The sequence below is a fragment of the Callithrix jacchus genome, chromosome 7 (assembly GCF_049354715.1).
Source record: "Callithrix jacchus isolate 240 chromosome 7, calJac240_pri, whole genome shotgun sequence".
Classification (NCBI taxonomy): domain Eukaryota; kingdom Metazoa; phylum Chordata; class Mammalia; order Primates; family Cebidae; genus Callithrix; species Callithrix jacchus.
The window spans coordinates 127046139-127067777 of NC_133508.1; the positions used below are offsets into that span (position 1 = coordinate 127046139).

The 21639-nt window shown below is 40.8% G+C and overlaps 2 protein-coding genes across 3 annotated transcripts in view; one reads left to right on the top strand and one right to left on the bottom strand.

The window, feature by feature from the left end:
* The window catches only part of LRRC8C (leucine rich repeat containing 8 VRAC subunit C), a 149725-nt gene that overhangs the window by 36815 nt on the left and 91271 nt on the right, over nucleotides 1-21639 (top strand). Inside the window, exon 1 of one of the 2 annotated variants that reach the window (XM_002751052.6) lies at nucleotides 14383-14557. The exons of the other annotated variant lie outside the window; for it this stretch is intronic. The gene's annotated coding sequence lies outside the window, so the exon portion shown is untranslated. Of the gene's footprint in view, nucleotides 1-14382; nucleotides 14558-21639 lie in introns of those variants that run through there. 2 annotated transcript variants of the gene reach the window in all.
* Nucleotides 2684-14226, bottom strand: LOC100397654 (S-adenosylmethionine decarboxylase proenzyme). The gene is made up of 3 exons (XM_002751055.7): nucleotides 13886-14226; nucleotides 13250-13446; nucleotides 2684-4399 (listed from the first exon to the last, which is right to left on the bottom strand). The coding sequence occupies exon 3, from the start codon at nucleotides 3868-3870 to the stop codon at nucleotides 2866-2868; it is 1005 nt and encodes a 334-aa protein (XP_002751101.3). The 5' UTR covers nucleotides 3871-4399; nucleotides 13250-13446; nucleotides 13886-14226; the 3' UTR covers nucleotides 2684-2865.

A 21639-nucleotide genomic window follows, 5' to 3' on the forward strand; every position in this document is an offset into this window, starting at 1 on the left:
AAAGTATGAGAAAAACTTTATGAAGATAGAATTTGAAGTAAACATTTAAAGACTGATGGATTTTGGAGAGGAAGAGAGTATTGTGTTAAGGAGAAAAAGGAAGTAAGAAATTGGAAAGTGGTATGAAGACACATGCAAAGTCAGGGAGGCAGTAAAGAACTATAAATCTACCAGAACCATATGCAGATTTGATTAAATAACTGCAAAGTTCAGGAAGATGATTTTTCCCAAAAAAATAGGCTATTTCCTACTGGATCTACAGAAATTCAGTCGTCATATATGTTATAAAAAATGCCAATGCAGGTTTAAATCCAGGTAAATTCAAATACTTCCAGTTTAATAATGTCAATAATTCTTTTAGCTACTTGAGATTTCACAAGCTCAAGAGATTCATACTTGCTTCTCTTAAACCTCATAATTCACTCTAGATAACAGAAACAGAAAGTAAGTTCCACTCAACTCTGTTCTTCTTTTTTTTTTTTTTTTTTTTTTTTGAGACGGAGTTTCGCTCTTGTTACCCAGGCTGGAGTGCAATGGCGCGATCTCGGCTCACCGCAACGTCCGCCTCCTGGGTTCAAGCAATTCTCCTGCCTCAGCCTCCCAAGTAGCTGGGACTACAGGCGTGTGCCATCACGCCCAGCTAATTTTTTTGTATTTTTAGTAGAGACGGGGTTTCATCATGTTGACCAGTATGGTCTCGATCTCTTGACCTAGTGATCCACCCGCCTCGGCCTCCCAAAGTGCTGGGATTACAGGCTTGAGCCACCGCACCCAGCCAACTCTGTTCTTCAAGGTTTAAACAGGAAGAGAGAAAAATATCCACCAATCTTCACAAAAGTTTTTCAGCAAAGACAATGGCGACTCCTCACTTTCTTGTGAAAATGGTGGCAGGGAAGGCTAGAAGTGAAACTGGCTTTTGCATCTGCACTGTGTGTCAGACTCTTTGTCTTCAGTAGCCAGGACACTGAGTGGATTTAACATTGCAGGAATTTTGTATGAAACCTTTCTGTTGATATTTTTTAGAAATGATTTTGGAGTTTCAGAGGCTAGGCAGCAATCTATAAAGGTTGCATATTAAATGATTTCCTCATCATCCTAAGAAATAGTCATACAAGCTTTTAAAAATTCCTTTCCACTTAAAGTACTCAGAAGTCTCGCACCACTCCCCACCTCACCACCCTCCTTGGGAAACTGGACAGGCTGAGCTGCCAGGCTGATCTGAGGAAAAGTACTGTGATGTGACTTATAGCCCAGGCAGCATCACAATGTGCCCATCTGGAGACTGTGGAAATTTGGGCAGTTTGGGGTTGGCAGTAATACTCTTTATAACCATGAAAAATGGAAACATGTCTAGGTAGAGAATTAGTAACTTTTAAAAGATTGTTGCTCTTTCCTCCCTCTTTGGATATAGACTTAAAGACACTCAACATCTATTGGTATTTGTTTTAGGTTACTAAATGATTCTTCAAATGCATCTATGTTAGGAGTTTGGGATACACCAAAACTGTATGTGAAACATTTCAAAGTGGAAAAACCAGAATGTCTTTCTACTCAAAATGGGCTATACAGTATCTTTTTTTTCTCAGTCAACATGAGCTGATGGATACCTGTTCACCCTTAATGATCCTGAGATGTATTCACTGTAGAGAAATGAAGATCAAAAACACTGTATATGTGAAGATAATTTGGTATGAAACTCCAGATAAGCAAGACTGTTTATTTCTCTTTAGTACTCTAGGGGGAAAAGATGACATTTTCCAGCAGTTCAAAATACTGTGATGTTTTAAGATAGAAAGGGTGGGATAAGAGTGTGGGCTTTAGAATCAGGCTGTCTGGGTTGTACTCCTGGCTGTGCCACTTACTAGCAGCATGAGGTTGGGCAGGTGACATTAGCTGTATGTGCCTCAGACTCACTATCTGTGAAGTGGGAATAGTGAATTACCTCTGTTATCCTGCTGTTACATGGATGAAATGAAATATTACATGTAAAATGTTTAAAAGCAAGCCTGGAATAGAGTAAATCCTCAACAAATGTTAATCAGCTATTTGGTCTATATCATTCACATCACTGCAGCAAGCTGTCAGCCTACCTTTTATAAATGTGCAGACCTGGTTGCTCCCAAATCAATACTATTATACTTTAAAGTCGCTGATAATTTTTCAAATAGAAAGCATTTGTTTCAAAGCAAGTGATCAGAAGCATTATTATAAAAGGTATAATTTTGAATTCTGGTTAAGCCAATAAAATGCATAGTCAGTATAAAATAATATCAGATCTGATGTAAATAGAGATTATCTGGAGTATTTCACAAGCTAAAGAATATTGGAGATACTTAACAGATAAGAGATGTTTTCAGTCTCCTAAATGAGAGCATACGCTGTTCTCATGTTGTGGTTCAACGCTCCTCCCTTTGGTCACTAGAAGCAGTTCATTTTATCTGAACCCTAGAATTTTCCTCTATTTTTCTTTTGGAAGCTATCAATGCAACTAATTCAGACACACACACACACACACACGTTCTTTAATGTAACATGATAATTCCTTTTCACTGAGAACTGATTTTTTTTTTTCACAAGTGTTATAAAGTTTTATATAGTGAAAGATTTTTTCTACATGCACTTCAATTTCACAGCAAGAGTGGCAGAGAATACCAAACACAGAAGAGAGCATTCATGCAAGATATCTAACTCCTTGATATAATAATGCATACAATTCAAAATGATTACACTATCATTACATCTAGGGCTTTCTGCAACTACACAGTGGTGGTTATGGAAAGCACTGCCCCCAGCATCGACATCTAGAAAGCATCCACCACCTTCTACGCGTGTTCTCTTTTTGCATTTTTTCTTCATTTTTCTTAATCAACTCTGCTGTTGTTGCTGCTTCTTAGCAAAACTGGTAAAAACAAAATTGTAATCATTGAACATAGCACTCTGGCAATCAAGACGCTTAAAACCTTCAATCTTCTGGGGCGAAGAAAGCACTGTGCGACATTTAGAACTCTGATTAACAAACAAGGTGGTCACAAATTTTCCTGGTTTGAAGACTTCTACAACTTTCCTGATCAGGTCATCATAAGAGGTCTGACTTAAGTTTGTTTCAAAGCTAACATAAGAAAATTCTGGTTCTGGAGTGATGTGAATAGTCCAGTAAGTTCCATCCGATTTCATTCCATTCATTGAATACCCGCAAGGATTGAACATTGTGGCATCAATGACAGAACCTGGTATCAGGTCACGAATTCCACTCTCACGAGTGACATCCTTTGCAGTAACACCATCTTTCATGTAGAACTGGTCCATAACTGCTGGGTCAAGCTCACTCATCAGAATTTCCAAAGTTTGATCTGGCTGACTGATTACCCGACTCTCTGGGAAATCCAGAGTATATAAGTACCAACAGTCAGAATTCATACGTCCCATACAATATGCTGCTCCATTTGGGAAAATTGCATTAAGAAACTCTATTTCTTCCTGGAAATTCCGGTGTGGGTACCCTTGGTGAGAAGGCTTCATGAAATTCTTACGAGAATAAAAGAAGCTTTGAATTGAGTCAAACCCACTGTAATCCCTAGCAAGCTTCAACAGGGGAACCAGTGCTTTCAGCAAGAGGGTGGTACCACATGTCTTCAAAATGAAACGTCTCTTGGAGACAAACATGCTACTCTCACTGAGTACATAAGCTTCCTGCTTGTCAGTTTTTGTCACACTTATGATTGAACATTGCACATCCTTCAAAAGTATGTCCCACTCAGATCTTGGGATAGTGCGAAGATCCCCAGATCCTTGGTTTGCGTCGGGCTGCTGCCGGAAGAACCAAACCTCCAGCAGCTTCTCGGTCCCTTCGAAAAAATGTGCAGCTTCCATCACCGTGAGACTAGCGAACAACCAACAACCACAGAAAATCAACTAAATTAAACCTCTTCTCCCGCCGCTGCCGCCGCCGCTGCGGATTGTTCCAGCTGTGTTACTAAAGTTCAGGTTCCTTTTTTTTTTGGCTATAATTTTATATTAACTTTTTTTAAAAAAGGACTAATAAAATTTTCCCGGCTTTGTGTGAGCGAAAGTTGAACGTGAGTCTTTTGGAAATAGAGGCAGATACAGTTCAGTCTCTTGTATTCCGCTGCTTCCCCGTTAGAGAGAGTAGAGAGAGCGCTAGCTAATATCGCCGGCCATACTGTGTAAGCCGAGAACTGATTTTTAAATAATTTTTCAAAATAAAATAGAATATAAAATATTGTCTCACCATTGTAATGAAATGTCATCATGATGAACTTTAAATTAATGATGCCTTTTCTTTGAAATTCTATAATCAGAGTATATCACTTCTAATAGATCTCTATTGACTCTTCCTCAGAAACAAGGATGGAAGGCTATCATAAATGCCACAACAGACCTAGAAAAGCATTCACAGGAGAGAATATTCATTAGACCAGGAATGATTCAGAGAGGGAGAGCAGATAAGGATATCAAGTTATCCCATCAATTTCTACCTAGTATAGAGGAAAATGCTAGTTGTTGTAAAGAAATGTGGAGGCTCTGACATTTTCTTATCCTTGGAAACTAAAATATTAGCCTGCTACACATTCTTGGATGGTGGTATAAGACATGAAAACTCCTGGGTCAGAGACAAAAGAAAGTTTACTACTCACTTCAATAGCAGTATTCAAAATATCAGCATTTTTCTATCAGTTCCTGTCATCCCACTTTCCACAGGGAGATGCAAAGAGAGCCAGAAAGCACCTAAATTCACAGTGGATTGTGTTATAGAAGAGGAATCCTGAGCTTAGGGAATGTCAACCTTTTATGAGTAGTAAGTATGCTTGCCATTTGCTTTGGAGAGAAACATTATATTTATTATACTGGACCGTAAACATGTCTGTCTTTTGCTCCAGAGAAAGATATTATCTCTATCTTTCAAGGCTGTTCTCTGTACAAATATCCTCAAACATTTATTTTTGAAGAAAGGATACAGAAACACTGGAGACCCATAGAGAACTGTCTTCCAACAGTCACCAATAATAGTCATCTTTCTTGTGCTCAGAATATGTGCATGTTCTATATCAGTTTCAGCTATTTCTGAAAAGATGTCATAAAACCCAGAGGCTAACAAGAATATGTAAAGTCAGGGAACTAGTCCTCAGTGTAGAGGAACAAAGCTGCACTATTACCAATGAGAATGGGTGCTCTTTGTCCTATTAAAGATAACAGGCACTCTATTATGGTTGATGTTTGTAAGGAAAATAGCTGAAGAAAACATCTACCAAGAGGGCTTATCTTGACAGACATTCATTAAATGAGTTGTAGAGCCTACAATTCCCTTCCTTTTCCAACAAGAAAAGTCTTATGAAGGCTCTGCAGTTTTTAACTCACAAATAACAAAATATTCTATTCTGAGGAATTTTATTCTTTTAGAATGTTGATAGGTGTGATAAAGGAAATAGTTCCATGACCAAATGAAGTTAAAGAAGTGCTAGGTTCAGCAAAGCTTAACAAGCATTTTGAATACAGAACTTCTCAGAGTCCTAAGCATATTGACATGCACTGTGAATCTTCAAAAAGGATATAGTACTTCCCAAACAAATTTGAGATATCTCAGGATATCTCAAGGGGTAGAGTTCTCTGGACAGCTGCTTAGAAATGCCTCACTAGAGGAACAGCTCTCACAGTGGGAATGGATGGTGGAAGACAAAGGTACTTCATGAAGACACTGGCTGACTAGTCTGCCCTGCTTCTAGACCAAATTCCTGTAGATAGCAGCTAGCCACAATGGATAACTTCCTGCTTCCTTGATTAAATGCTAGTGATAATATCCATTACTGACTGAAATCTAAGGAGAATAAACATGTGCGATTTTAAGATCTATGTATGAGAGTCTCACATCACACAAGCTCTAAGAAGTCATCTTTCCCAATCCCCTCATTTTCAGATGGGGATTGAGGATGCAAACATATTAAGAGATTTGTCCCAAGTCACAAAGTTAGTCAATGAAAGAAGTATGACTGGAGTCCAGGTCTCATCAATTCCAGCACATGTTCTTTTTACTAACAGCAAAAGTGGCCATTAATACTGTCACTGATACTCAGAAGGGAAATCAGGCTTTGTTGTTACTAGTGTTGTTTACTAAAAAGACAAAAATATGAGTGAATTCAGAAAACTAAGAAATAAACTCCAGAAAGGCTTAAAAAAAAAAAAAAAGTACACCTCAGGATGGGTGGTGGCTTTCATGGAGAGAGCATGTGTGCATGGCTATGGCATTTTCGAAGCACCATCCACAGTAATTTTCCAAAGAGAGAATCATGTTTATGTGAGTAAGAAGAGCATCTTCAATTTCACTATCCTGATAAGGTTTCTTGAGCCATAGACCTTCATGCCTCAAAGGGAAGACAGCTTTTTATTCAAAAGAAAGGAACAATTGCTTAGGCTTAAAATTAGATGCTTTCTCTGGGTTGATACCACTGAAATGAGAAGGAATTCAATGTTAAGTTGTGATTTGAGAGGTTCTATGGCATACTGTTTATGCATAATAAAATACGGTGTCAGGAAAAGACTGAAAAATTTGAGTCCTGGGAAAAACCAGTCATATTCTTTAGGAGATATATATTAATGTATTTTTCATAACAAATTTCTAGAGCATATAAGTGTTCCATTATCTTTAGAATAACTCACTTCATGGATACAGTCAGTCATTTGTAGATTTAATTAATAAGTGAATACTTGCAAACTTTTTAGAACAGTAACAGTAGGTGCCAAATACATAAAAGCAAGCAACTATTCCTTAGTAAAGCAGTTATAGCAGTAATATTAAGGGGCAAAAAAAGTCACTCCTGACAATATAAAACTGACTTTTTACTTTAAACTTACACTACATATGTGTATAGGAAAATATTCCTATATGCTACTATTTACATCAATACTTTTAGCCACCAAATGTTTGGGGTTCTCCTCACAACAATTCAATCCCCCAATGGACACTGACTGGGTGACCTATAATTTAACTCAGTTCTGATACTACCTGAAGATAGCATTAGACCCCATGAGCTAAGGGCTCAGTCCCACAAGACTGCTTCCCCATCCCCCAATTTCACATGCCAATCATAAGTGGCAGGTTCCCAGGTTATATTAGGATATATACCACTTCTGTCCAACTTGGCTACAAATCAAAGGTTCCCACAACCCCTCCTCAGGTTTAATCATTTACTAGAATAACCTACAGAGCTCAGGAAAAGTTTACTTTCTAGATTACTAGTTTATTACAAAATAAATAAATAAATAAATAAATGTTAAATATATATGTATATAATATATATTTAATATATATTATATATATATTTTAATTTAAAGATGGGGTTTCACCATGATGGCCAGGCTGGTCTTGAACTCCTGACCTCAGGTGATCCACCCGCCTTGGCCTCCCAAAGTGTTAGGATTACAGGCGAGAACCACTGCGCCCAGCCCTACAAAGGATAATTAAAGGATACAAATAAATAGCCAGATGAAGAGATATAAAGGGTAAGATCCAGAAGGGTCCTGAGTATAGAAGCTTCTGTACCAGTGGAGTTTTGGGGTACACCCACCCCTTCAGCAGGTAAATGTGTTCTTGTTCATCAACCTGGAAGGTCTCTGAACTCCATCCTTTTGGGTTTCTATGGAAGGATCATTACATAGGCCTGATTGATTAAATCATTAGCATTGGTAATTCAGTCAGTTTCCAGTTCCTTCCTCTTCCCTCCCAAACGGTCAAAGGTCCAGGTGGGGCTAAAAATTCCAACCCTCTAGTCGAGAGAGAGAGAGAGAGAGAGAGAGAGAGAGAGAGAGAGAGAGAGAGAGAGAGAGAGAGAGAGAGATTGAGAGAGAGAGAGAGAGAGAGAGAGAGAGACACACACACACACACACACACACACACACACACACACACGTTTGAGTTCCCATGGCAACCAGCTCCCATCCTGCAGTTATCTAGGGACTTTCCAAAAATTGTTTCATTAACATAAACCCAGGTGTGGTTGAAGGGGACTTCCTATGAGTAACAAAAAAACACCATTTTCATCTTTATTTGGAGCTATTTCAGGAACTAAAAACAAAATTCAAACACAATAAAAAATGATCCTATGGCGCTAATCGCTGAGGAAATTACCAGACTTTTAGAAGCTGTGAGCTAGGAACCATAGACAAAGACCAAAATATATATTTCTTATTATATCACAATATGATAATATTTCTCATGTGAAAGTTACTTATCTATCCTGGGCCCATCTGAACAGTAATTCTAAGAACAAGGCTCCCTGTCTGGTATAGTTCATGTTGCCTTAACTCAGAGCCACAGACACATTATGATCTTTCATTAAAAAGTTTGCTTTCAGTCATAAAGTGCTTTTCAATTAGAATAAGCTGTAAAGCCAACTCATGAAGGTACATATGGCACACAAGTACACTAGTGGAAAAAGCACAAAAGAATGCAATTTTGAAATACAGAAAAAGTACATTATTAACCTTACTGAAATAATTGATGGGTTCCATTTAAAAATAAATACCCCTTTCCTATAGGATTAAAGAGTAAGCAAGCATGAGAACTCTGAAATTAGACTTGCCTTTGCCCAAATCCCAACTCTTCTTCTCACTGGTCATGTGACCTTTAGCTATCTACTGGATTACAATGGGCCTCTGTTTTTTTATCGGTCAATAGGAGAAAATAATACTGCCTATGTAATAGATAACTATGGTGAATAAATGAGACAATGCATATAAAACTAGTACAAATTGAGCATCCCAAATCTGAGGTGCTCCAAATTTTCTGAACACAGACATGATGCTTAAAGGAAATTCTCATTGGAGCATTTTAGATTTTTTAATTTGGGATAATCAACTGGTAACTAAGTATAGTGCAAATATTCAAAATCTGAAATCTAAAACACTTCTGGTCCCAAGCATTTTAGATAACAGATATTCAACCTGCACTTAGCACATAGTGTGTACCTCATAAATGTTATTTCTTTACCATTTCCAAAGAAAATTTCACAAGTTAGTGGGACCAAACAATTCTGTCTTAGGGTGGTAAAATAAATAAGGCTGGTTTTAGAATAATCTGATTTAAAGTTTTATAGAATCCTATTTTTAGGTCCTTGGTACTGTAGGGAGCAAAAAGGGGTGATCCTTTCCTATCATAACAGCTGATACCCTCTAACAAAGGCAAATTAACAACAGAAAAGCACAACAAATTTAGTTGATCATTGTTTTATGTGACTCTGGAGCCTTCAGAATGAAGACCCAAAGATATAGGGGCAACTATTCCTTTATTCTTATTCTTATTCTTATTCTTATTTTCGATTCAGGGTGTCACTATGTAGCTCAGGCTGGAGTGCAATGACATGATCGTAGCTCACTGTAACCTGTAGCTTCTGGGCTCAAGCGATGTTCCACCTCAGGTTCCCAAAATGCTGGGGTTACAGGTATGAGCCACCTACTCTCAGCCCATTTTTATACTTCAGTTCAATGAAGTATGGAAAGCTGTGTAGAAATATGATTAGACAAAAAGGGTATGATCCAGTGCTAATAGACTGAATGGGGAAACCCAGCAAGGCCTGTCTATTCAGATTCTTCTTGGCCTTTCTGTATGATATTCCTTCCTCCCAGGTATGGGGTAGAATCCCCCTGGAATGAGGGTCTTAATTTCTTTATGGTCAGAAGTTAGCAAGAAAGGGAAAGGGAAGGAAAGGAGAAGTTTAGAGTAAAATTTTTAAGCTTTAAGGCTGGTTTTGGGCAAAAGGTTCTGGTTTATGTGCCCCACCTCAGGCAAGAAGGAATCCAGTTTCTATGGCTTGCTTCAAGGGAGAATAAGAGAATGAAAGACAGGAGGGCAGGAGAAAGTCAGAAAGAGACTTTGCTTCTGAGGCTGCTGTTTAGTCCTTCACTTTGGGGTACCATTTTTAGCCCCAGTAGACCACCACCTCCTCTGGTACAAATTCAACTGCCATTTTAGGGTCAAGTCGACATTTGACATTATCTCTCAGGCAACTTTCTGCACAAAGGACATTTTCTAAGGAAGGTTTTATTCTCCCCAACTTAGCATTTTTAATAGCATAGAGTCAAGGATTTCAAAACTGTTGCTAAAGGTAGCATTTATTTTGCAGGTATTAATTCAGAAAGTGCTAATGGTTCCAACAGGGTAAACAGCTGAAACTTAAAACAGCACTGTTTTCTTTTAGCTCAATTTCTTTTCACAAAGCTCATAAATGGTCTGGGGAGCAGATGTGCACAGGGTGGATAGATAACACAGCAGCGTAATATCCTGCTGGTGGTTTTAGTTTAGAATGTAGATTTTACTTGCATTCTTACCAGGCAGGATCAACTGGAATCAAATGCAAAACAAAACAAGAATAGCGGGTTGGTCTGAAAGAACAATCCCAGCGTTGACAACATCAAGGTTTAAGTAGATACATATACATAATACATAAATTTAGTATGAATTCTTTATGAGCTAAAGGGTTCGGGTTTTAGAGCTTGTAGTATAATAAGACTTATATTGAAAGTCTGAACCAGTACAAGAAATTGAAACATTTAAAAACTCATTCTTTCAATATTTAATATCAGGTGTGCAGGGTGTTGATAACAGGCATAACAGTGAATCAAGATACTAGCTCTGCCCTGGACAGGCTCCCAGACTCTGCAGTGTTAGGCATGGAAAGAGACAAACGGGAGCAAACCATGGCAAGTGCTGTGGTCACACAAGTAAGGGAGAGTTACAGGTGCCTAGACCCTGTGGAGGCTTCACAGAGACAGTGACTTAAATTGTGCCTTCAGGTTGAGCGTGGTGGCTCATGCCTATAATCCCAGCACTTTGGAAGGCCAAGGCAGGTGGATCACCTGAGGTCAGGAGTTTGAGAGCAGCCTGGCTAACATGGCAAAAACCCATCTCTATTTACAAAGTTTTTTAAATTAGCGAGTGTGGTGGCAGGCGCCTATAATCCCAGCTACTCAGGAGGCTGAGTCTGGAGAATCGCTTGAACCCAGGAGGCAGACGTTGCAGTGAGTAGAGATGGCACCACTGTACTCCACTCAGAGTGGAGTGACAGAGTGAGACTTTGTCTCAGAAAAAAAAAAAAAAATTAATTATGCCTTCAAAGAACAGCTCAGCCCAACCTGTGTTTTTTTGCAGCTAACAACAAAACAATGTAACATAATTGCTGTTTCCATACAACCCACTACAGGGGTTACAGATATACTAAGTCTCACCACAACCCTAAAAAGTAGCTATATTCCAATAGACAGATGAGGAAACTGAAGTTCATAGCTAGAGAAGCAAGATTTAAACCCAGACCTATTTCATTCCAAATCCCTTACCATGGCTCTGCATGGCCCAGAAAGATCTACTTCTGCTCCCTTTCACCAACCTGTACATGGTTAACTTGTAATTATGCAGAGTCTTTACTGTGGGAACTTCTCACTCTGGAAATCCAGCTAGAATGTCAAAAAATAGCCTAAAGATTGGGGATAAAGTGAAAGGTCAAGACGGAGACTGTGTACCCAGTTCATCTAGCTTACAGTGTCCTCTCCCTTCTGGAGATATGCTGAACTGCAAGCACATTTGGTTCAAAATGATTTATTTTGGTTCGTGTGTTTGCCTGATTCCCTCTCCCATGAACCATAAACACCCTGAAGTCAGAGAATAAGCCTTGTACTTCTTTTTTTTTTTTTTTTTTTTTTTTTTTTGAGACGGAGTTTCACTCTTGTTACCCAGACTGGAGTGCAATGGCGGGATCTCGGCTCACCGCAACCTCCGCCCCCTGGGTTCAGGCAATTCTCCTGCCTCAGCTTCCTGAGTAGCTGGGATTACAGGCACGCGCCACCGTGCCCAGCTAATTTTTTGTATTTTTAGTAGAGACAGGGTTTCACCATGTTGACCAGGATGGTCTCGATCTCTTGACCTCATGATCCACCCGCCTCGGCCTCCCAAAGTGCTGGGATTACAGGCTTGAGCCACCGCGCCCGGCCAAGCCTTGTACTTCTTTAAGACCCTTACTTAAGTTGACTGATTGCTAATTGGTCCAGTTCTTTACAGAGAGCTTGATACATATGGGTGTTGAATTAGGTAGACCAAGGTGAGATGACTAGATTTAAGATTTACATGGTACAAAATAAGAAAAGGTGAACTAAATAGTGTAGCATAGCAGTTTTTAGATTAGTAGTTTTGAAGCATTAATGTACATGTGAATCACCAACCTACACGTGAAGAACTATCCAGCTGATCCTATTAGAATTAGCCAAAAGTATTGCAGTAAAGCAACCTGGGGTGGACTCAACTTGCAGGGGATTCAGATCCCAGATTTCCAAACCTTTTGCTATTCCTGGTTCTTTGCTTTCAATGAAGAGTAATAAGCACAACAGTAGCTCTCATTTATTGAGTACTTATAAAGTGCTTGGCACTGTTCTGGGTGCTTTGAGCATGTTAGCTAATTCTCACAGTACCCTGTAGTACTATACCTATACTGATGATAAAGGGATGGAGGGGGGCAGATAAAGAAGAGTACATTTCCTAAGTTTAAACTGGAAGAGCAGAGATTTAATCCTGGTTCACCTAAGTACAGAGTTTAAGGTTCAATGGTTCCTTGACACTGGGTAGCAAGGAAGCATTTCAGGGATGCCTAAGCTTGTGGTCAGGTGCCAATGGTACAAAGACAGAAGTGTATCAGAGAGCTCTTGCAGAATATGGCCCTCCACAGGAGGGTTGTGACCTTGGTACTTGCCTCAGGTAAGGTAAGAAACTTGAAGAGGTAAAGCTACTTCAGAGAGTATTGCTGCCATCTACCCTGGTGACTTACAAGGTACTTGAATTTTATTTTATTTCATTTTTAAGCAAACTGCTAAAGATAGCCTTTGCCTTTTTCCCAGACACTCTCCAGGAATTTATCCATCTGCTGATTAGAAGGTATGTCCCGACCTAAATTTTTGTCTTGTTCTAGGTTAATTAAGATTGGTGTTAGATTCAGCTCCTAAAGCCTAAGAGAGTTAAGATTGTCTTCTGGGAAGGACATCCAACAGCAGCACTGGAATTGGAGAAAAGGGTAGGATTTTGTTGAGTGAGCAGGGGAAAGCAATGTAAAGCCTGAGAACATCTTTTGAACAAGTCCTTTTCATTTATGTTTAGAAATAGAACATGGTAAAAGGTGGCAACTGCTTTCTGAAGGCTTGTAGTATGAAAACAGGCCAACTGGCCAGCGACTGGTTGTCTATCAGTTTCTCTACTCACATACATCTGTCTTTTCCAGACTGCCAGGGCTGGGCACTAGTTTGACTTTGGGTGCTCTTCAAATAGCTGGCATTGATAAGGCATTCCCAGAATATTGTGTTACTTGGTAATCTTGTCTGTACATTTTTTTCACTGGCAGAGGTTTTCCACACAGAAAGCTGCCAGCTTTCAAAGACGTTAGAGATTGCTTTTTCATCCTGAAATTGGGTGGGAAAATGGGGAGAAGAAAAGCACGGTTCAGATCAATGAGGGAAAACCCCTCCCTCATACTCGTTAAACAACAGGTGGTTTTGCTGTGCACCATCAACTCTTTTATGCGGGAGCTGTAGGCAGGGCATTCCAACTGAGTCTCCCTGGAATCTGCCGCTTAGCCCGTCTTGCAGGGGCGGTGTAGTTGGGGATTCCGGCCTGAAAGGAGACTCTGTTGTCAAGGAGCTCAAGGGCTTCATGATCCAAGGACATTGGGTTTTGCTTTTCTTCTCCATCTTCTTCAGTATACCCTGCCGTCCCCTCCCCACCCCTTCTCTGAGGAGGCCTTCGCTTCTCACGTGGAGGGGTTACCTTCATCCTGACCCTGGCCTTCGGAGGAGTTCCCAGAAGGGCTATTTTTAGTGGTGGCGCTCCCCTCTAACTTACCCAGGGGAGGAGCTGCGGTGGCTGAGCCGACGCGGCACGCACAGGAACCAGTGGTTTTCCGTGCATTGTTAGGGATGAGGGGTGGAGGTGGTGTAGACGCAGCCGAATCCCCCTCCCCCACGCAAAGCCCGCCAGGTGGGCTTCTCAGGGGTGGGAGTGGACGCGTCGCGAAGCCGAGAGAGGATTTCTCTCCAGGTCTGGGAGAAAGCCCCTGGCGGCTGGCGGCAGCCCTCGCTGGCGGGTCCTGGGTGCGGGGTGGTCTCTACAGGGGAGGAAGTTCCCGGGCACCGCGGCCTGCGTCACGGCGGGGCTGGCACCGCGGAGCCGGCTCAGCGGGCGGCGGCGACCCCGGGGCCGGGCGCTGGGCGGCGCTGGCTGCCGCTGGCCCGGCTGCGCGCTGGGCGGCGCTGGAGGCGGCCCCGTCCGCGGCCGGGGAGGCGGAGGGGAGGAGGGCTTGCGGGGCTGGGGCGTTAGCTGCGTCCCGGCTGGAAGCCCGCGAAGAGGACGAGGAGGAGGGCGCCGCCGTGGCCGCGGCCGCAGTGCTTGGGCGCGACAAGCCATGAGCTGCGGGCCCGCGGGCGACCCCGCCGTCGCTGGCAGCCGCTGAGCCCGACTCCCGGGCAGCTCATCGCTCCCCAGCACCCTATCCAGCCGGCACCCTCGTGCCCGAAGGTAAGGGTGGGGGATCCGCGGAGGGATGGAGAGGGGCAGCCCGCAGAGGGCCACCCGCTCGGTCCTCTGGGCGCGCCGGACCGGGACTCGCCCCCGCTTGCTTGCGTCTCTGCCTTCTCTCGGATCTCAGACAGGCAGAATGTGGTTGCCCGCCCGGCTTGTGGGGCCGAGAACCATCCGCGGCTGCGGCTCAGGAGCCCGCCAACCCCTACCCCACCCAATCCACGCTAGCCCCGGCGGCCGCGCGAGACCCCAGCCTGGAGCCCAGCACCGCGCGGCCGCGCCAGGTCCTGCGCACTGGGCACGGAGGCGGGGGGCGGTTTGCGAGAGAGAAATGTGTCGGTGGCCGGGGCGATCGTCGTTCTTTCCTACCACGAAAATCCCTGAGACCCCGGGGCCTGTCTTTTCCGGTCTCTCACCCCGCTGCCACCTCCGAACCCTGGAAGTTAGGACTTTTGGGGAGGGAGAGGAATTTGAAGGTCTCTGGAAGAAACGAGACAGCACCGTGTGCTCACCTGCAGGACCGGAGGGGAGGGGGTTTAGCTCCATCGGGCGGGCCCCAGAACCCAGGTGTGTAGGCCAGCGGTTGAGGCCAAGACCGCTGCCTTCATCCCACACCGAGGCTCGCTGATCTTTTCCTTTCCAGCTGGTTCCCACAAACGGGATGATTAGGGATGGAGTCGGCAACTCCAGAGCCTTAGGATGTGTTCTGTGGACGCGAATGCCTTTCTTTTCTCCCTCAGCCAATTATTCCCTCCCCACCCCAACCCCCTACGCCTGCCCGGTATACAGCAGAGTCCAAACACTTTCTTCCAAACCTCGTACCCTCCGTAGTTTTGCAATAGCTGGACACCTAGCCCGCATCCTAATGCGGATATTTCAGTGTTAGGGCTAAACTTGCCTTGGTTTCAAATTCCTTAAGCATGCTAAAGCCCCAGTAAACGTTAGGAAACATTTTCAGGTTCCCGTCCTCCTTAAAGTAGAAAACAAGAACCAATCCATCTTTGTGGGAGTCCCGGCGTTTGGCACGGGAAGGCTTCAATTACCTCCATTTAAAACAGTCTTTGAGGGAAGGAATAGGTAAAGGAAATCGCAGCCCAATTTAAGTCACATACTTCTTTCGCGGTATGGTGAGAAATGTAGCCTTAACCAACAGTCACGTTTCCGGGCAGGTATGTGGTGGTTTCTCAAAACTTCAGCGTGGGCAGGTCATTAAGATGCCATTTAGACGAAAAAGGAGTAAAAGTGGAGTAGTCCTCTTGGTTAGCACAAAGCCTCAAATTCGCCAGAGTCAATCAGTTTTATACATTTATACATTGTTTATTTTTAGATAATTTGTTGAAAACCCAAACGTAATCACAACTACACAAAACTTGCTCAGATTCATAAACAATGTGTTGAGTGTGTGAACAAAGATACATTCAATTTATACAGATCTAGTCTATGATATTTGTATTTCTTATGACTTGCTTAAATAGGGAAGGCCAAAGGTATAACTGATTTGCTTTACTCTGGAGTGATTAACTGAAATTCTGTCTTGGGGTCAGTTTGTTTCCTTTGAGGGGGATGTAGGGCAGTTTTGCAAAGGTAAGTGTTTTCCATGGTTCACATAGTAGATTTGCCACAGATAGGGCTCATCAACCCAACAATTGTATCAGAGATACAAGCTTATTTAACAATTTTCTTATTAATAAAATCATCAAAGCCTTTACTAATAGTACTAATCTATTATTTCTGAGTAAGAACTTTAATGAAATGTGTTTTTAAAAGGGAATGCTTTCAGGGAAAATAATGCATTGGGAGCTGTAAGATAAATGAATGAAAATGTTGCACTTTATTTCCATGAAGTTTATCTTTTAGAAACAGTACAAAGTTAGAAATATGTTTAATTCCCAAGTGTTCAATTTTTACCAAATTGTTATGATTTTTTAATAGTCTATAGTTTTCTTAAGTTATAGTCACCTATAACATTATAATAGAGTGAGCCCAAGTTTAAAATGAAGTGAGGTAGAAACTATACTTATTTTTCCAAGAAATATGTTAATGATTTAATATGATACATTCCTATAACATAGTCTAGCTGCATACTAAATAACTAATACACATTATCTCAGATTCTTGCAACAAACCTCTAAGGTAGATGGTGCCATCCATATTTTACAGAAGAGGGAATTTTAGAGTTCCTGACTTGCCAAAGACTGTACAGCTAAGTTAGTGCCTGAATGAAATCAGCCTCCTTAGTCTTAATGATAAACCTTTTTCATTATCCAAAGCTAATTCTTTCTTTTTTTCTGTATAAATTTATTGCTAACTTGCCATAATGACTACATGAGGAAACAGAGATTGTAAAGTCATCTGTCCAGGGTTTTCCATGTAACTAGTACATAACAGAATTCCAATTTTTGAATCAAGGCCATCTGTTTCTAAAATCCATGGTCTTGCCACTGATTTCTATTGAATGACTGATCCAGAGCTTAACCTTATGGACAACTTATTCCTGCCCATCAGCTATTATCACTAACATGCCAATGATGGTCTCATGGGCTGTAACACACTCCGAAGATTTTATACCTCATTTATGGAGTGTTGGCTGTATCTCCAGTTCCAGATCACCCATGAAATCATATTACAACTAATGACAGTTACGTTACCATAGAGGTATCCTTGAATCCACTCGAATTCCTTTTGAAACATACATTATTCTGATTTGGCATGGGGTAAAGAGAATGGCCTCCAGGAAAAGCTGCTATCAAATTCAGACTCTACTGCACAGTAGGAGTGCAAATGAGCTCAGATTATTTAACTTCTTTGAACCCTGGCTTCCCCTTGTATAATGGGGTTAATAAAGCCTGTCTAGCTGGATCACTGTGCGGATTACTTGTAACAGTGCATGTAAAGGGCAGCTCCTGTCACCTAGTCAGTGCTCAGTAAGGATTAACACTAGTATATCCTAGCACTACTAGAAATTTCTGCTATATTTTACTTTAGATATATTTTATGTGCATGTAGTGATCAGTCATTGCTATCAGTGATTCACTCTTTATATAATTACACAAAGGTCTAATATGGTTCTTTGCATCTTTAACTTTTGAATCACATCCATTTTTGTTGTCGAGTCAGAAACATCTCAGATTCTGTAGTTTTTCCTTTGCTCTTAGTCTTTTATTTTAACTTTACTAACAGTATGTCAGTGGATTGGAATTTATAGTTTTGGCAAACATACTTTCCTGTTTTCTGCCTCTCTTAACATCTTAGCCTTGTATATCACTTAGGGTACCATGACAATGCCAGTCTCTCCCCACCACACACCTCACCCTGGACCAAGCCTTCACCAGCTGAAATTTTGCATCTCCTGTAAGGCTCAGCTTAAAGCTACTCCTTCGTGAGCCTGCATGTTTTCCTTCAGATCCTTTGTCAGTTCAATTACAATTCAGAGAACACATACCTGGGATAATAGGTGTGAGCTACCACGCCCACCCCACCACTAATGATTCTTAAACTTTTTTTTAATTGTTATTTTTCCAGGTAATATATTTGAAAGACTATGAACTCTTAGAGGCCAGGGATTTTTTTAAAAAATTATTTATATTATTTGCTTGGGATAATACATATATGGTTTCTATTTCCTGAATGAGAGACAAATCAGATATTCTGAGATTTTTACAGTAATTAGGAAAGACATCCAAATTGTTGGTGGCACCTTCCTTGTTACCTTGAGACTTGTGAATCCCAGGCTTCTCCACTAACTTAACTGGCATTACATGTACTGGAAAGCTATCATTCTTCAGCAAAGCCTTGGGCATTAAGTACCATGTAAGATAGCTATGTTTCATTAAAAAATTGCTTCCATGGTGACATAATAACCTCATTAGGCTGCAAATATATCGAGCACGTCAATGGCATTTGAGTAGTTTGATAGTTTAGATGGCTAATGGTCCAAATGTATTGCTTTAATTAAGAATAGGATTTACTTGAGAGGAAGGAACACCCATCTCAGAGAGGAGATTGAGGTAATGAGCAGGAGGATTTCAGACCACTTCCACTGAAGGTAAAACTAATCATGGCACGATGTGGAGGCTGCAACCAGAAGTGACCTTCAGAGAGAAAATGAGCACAAAGACCCACTCTCACCCCGAATATGAGGGGTAGAAAATAAAAAGGAAGAGGTAAAATAAATTAAGCATAACTATAATACTTCATGACTGAGGCCTGTTAGATTTGGTCATTCTTGGACTATTAAAATAGGAAAGTGACTGTGGGGTCAAGATAGGCCAGAAAGAGAAACTAATGATGCCTTGGACACTTGCTCCAGGTCCAGCACAGAATGGCAAGAGCGTAATCTCAGAGCTTTGTTTGAAATACATAGTTTGACAGGAATATATTCCTAATGATTACAAGATAGAAAATGAGTAAGCTCTTTTCCAGTATCAGGCATAAAACAAACAACAACAAAAAAACCTAGACTATCTATTTAGGAGTATAACATGTCATCACAAATTTGAGGAGTGAATTTAGGATCATTTTCTGGTATTGGATGGGTGTTCTTTTAAAATATGGCTCTATAGTCTAAGGTGTATCTAACTGAACATCAATTGATAGAGACAAGGTGATACGGGTTCAGAAAATAGAGTTCAGAAAAGTAAAGGAAGAATTGGCAACATTCAAAAATCAATTTTAAGAAAAATATGTTAAAGCTTAGGAAAGTAACTGAAAATGTTCCAGATGACCAGAGTATTTTGAGTCATTCAGGAGAGCTATATGTTCTTTAAAGAACCATTCGGCCGGGCGCGGTGGCTCAAGCCTGTAATCCCAGCACTTTGGGAGGCCGAGGCGGGTGGATCATGAGGTTAAGAGATCGAGACCATCCCAGTCAACATGGTGAAACCCTGTCTCTACTAAAAATACAAAAAATTAGCTGGGCATGGTGGCGTGTGCCTGTAATCCCAGCTACTCAGGAGGCTGAGGCAGGAGAATTGCCTGAACCCAGGAGGCAGAGGTTGTGGGGAGTCGAGATCGCACCGTTGCACTCCAGCCTGGGTAACAAGAGGGAAACTCCATCTCAAAAAAAAAAAAAAAAAGAACCATTCTAAGGACTCAGAAGAGTAAAAGCTCTTTCTATACCAGAAGAGGTTGTGAAGGTAAAACAAGAAGGAAATTAGTTTGTCCGAAACGAAAAACTACCCAAGGGCTGGAAACACTAGAGAGAACATAGTGGAGCTAATTTCATTTCTCAACCTTTTATTGATTATTAACCTCAGTCTGTGAACCTTTTTTCGAGAAGTTGTAAAAACACAGATATACTCTGTATCTGTTTATGTACTGTGACTCTTCCATGGACCACATTATTTAAAGTTTTGTTACCCCGCCTTCCCATCAACCAATTTTTGCTAGGGGCAAGATTGTCCTCTGAATTGAGAATATATGGTGTAACATGATTATATTTGATTTTTAAAATCACTAAAGAGCCATATAAAACTTAAAAACATGAAAAATAGTCAACATATCTATATAGTTTTATGCAAATATAATACAATACCTTAATTTACACATCCTCTGAAATTAATTAGTTTTTTTGCATCTATAAATAAAGGCTACTTTATTGACCCTTCAACTGAAATTTATATGTAAAAATGTCAGGCTTTTAGTCCCAATTTTGCATTGGCAAAATTATTAAATCATAAAGTTGTCTCCCAAAGCCTCCTCTACCTGCATCCTTTTGTTTCCTGGATGGGAAGCCCTCCCCAAACTTCAGACATTCAGCATCCTTTATACATTTCTGTTATGCTGGAATGCTTTGGTAATAGCCATTCATTCTTTTGACTGATCAAATTGTATATGAGTATAAATTAGTTTGTTTCTATTAGAGAATATGTTCTAAACTACTTATATATAAATTTTTGGATTTTTTTTTGAGACGGAGTCTTACTCTCTTGCCAGGCTGGATCTCGGCTCACTACAACCTCTGCCTCCCAGGTTCAAGTGATTGTCCTGCTTCAGCCTCCCAAGTTGCTGGAACTACAGGCGCGTGCCAGCACGCCCAGCTAATTTGTTTGCATTTTTAGTAGAAATGGGTTTCACCATGTTGGCCCGGATGGTCTCTATCTCTTGACCTTGTTATTCACCCTCCTTGGCCTCCCAAAGTGCTGGGATCACAGGCGTGCCCAACCTACTTATTTATAATTACGAAACACTGTGTTCTATAGCTATGAGATTTCAATTCACAACAATTAGATTTGGGGGCAAGAGAGGGCCTCTGAAGAAATTCATGGCTTTCTCATGTTTCGTGCCTTGCTGAGGTTCTTCAGGTAGCATGAGCCTGTCATGGCAGCTGCGAGGGCTAGAGGAGATTGTCTCCTTTATATATTGGTTGCTTTCTGCATCTGGAGCCTGTCATGCCCTGGCATGTTCCCTTCCTCCAAAACAACTCATCCTTCATCTCCTCCATCTTTTATTTAAATCATACTCTTTTCCTTTTCCCTCAGACCTCCAGAAATGTATCTGTTTTTCAATTCTCTGCTTGATTTTTGGAGCCACACTGAAACTGCTATAAGGGCAGGGACCGTATCTGTCTTGTATACTGCTGTATCTACAGCTCTTGCAAAGTGTCTGGGGCATAGCTGCTTAAGAAATAGTCATGTTATAAATATTTAATGACATAATTTACAGTAACATTTCTTACCTACTATTTGGACTATATCCATTGTCTTTTCTGTTATTTTAGATTCTGATGATGAAATTTGAAAGTATACTTAGAAGTCATACTTCTTAATAGGGATATTAAGAGACATGTAAATATTTCTATATGTGATTGAAAAGCAGGCAAAAATATATAAATAATTATAAATTAGGAGCAAGCATATAAAACATGAGTTAAAACATCAATGTAAATCCTAGATAAAAGTCATTAAATAAACTAAAATTATGAAAACTCATGCATCTTGTGAATTCTCCTTATGTATTTTAAGAACTTATCAAAATCAACAAAAATTGCTAACTACTCTGATTCAAATATCTTAGAGATTTATGAAAACTAGAAACTGTTCTAAGTATCTTTTTAATATGAAAGATATAACCTATAAATC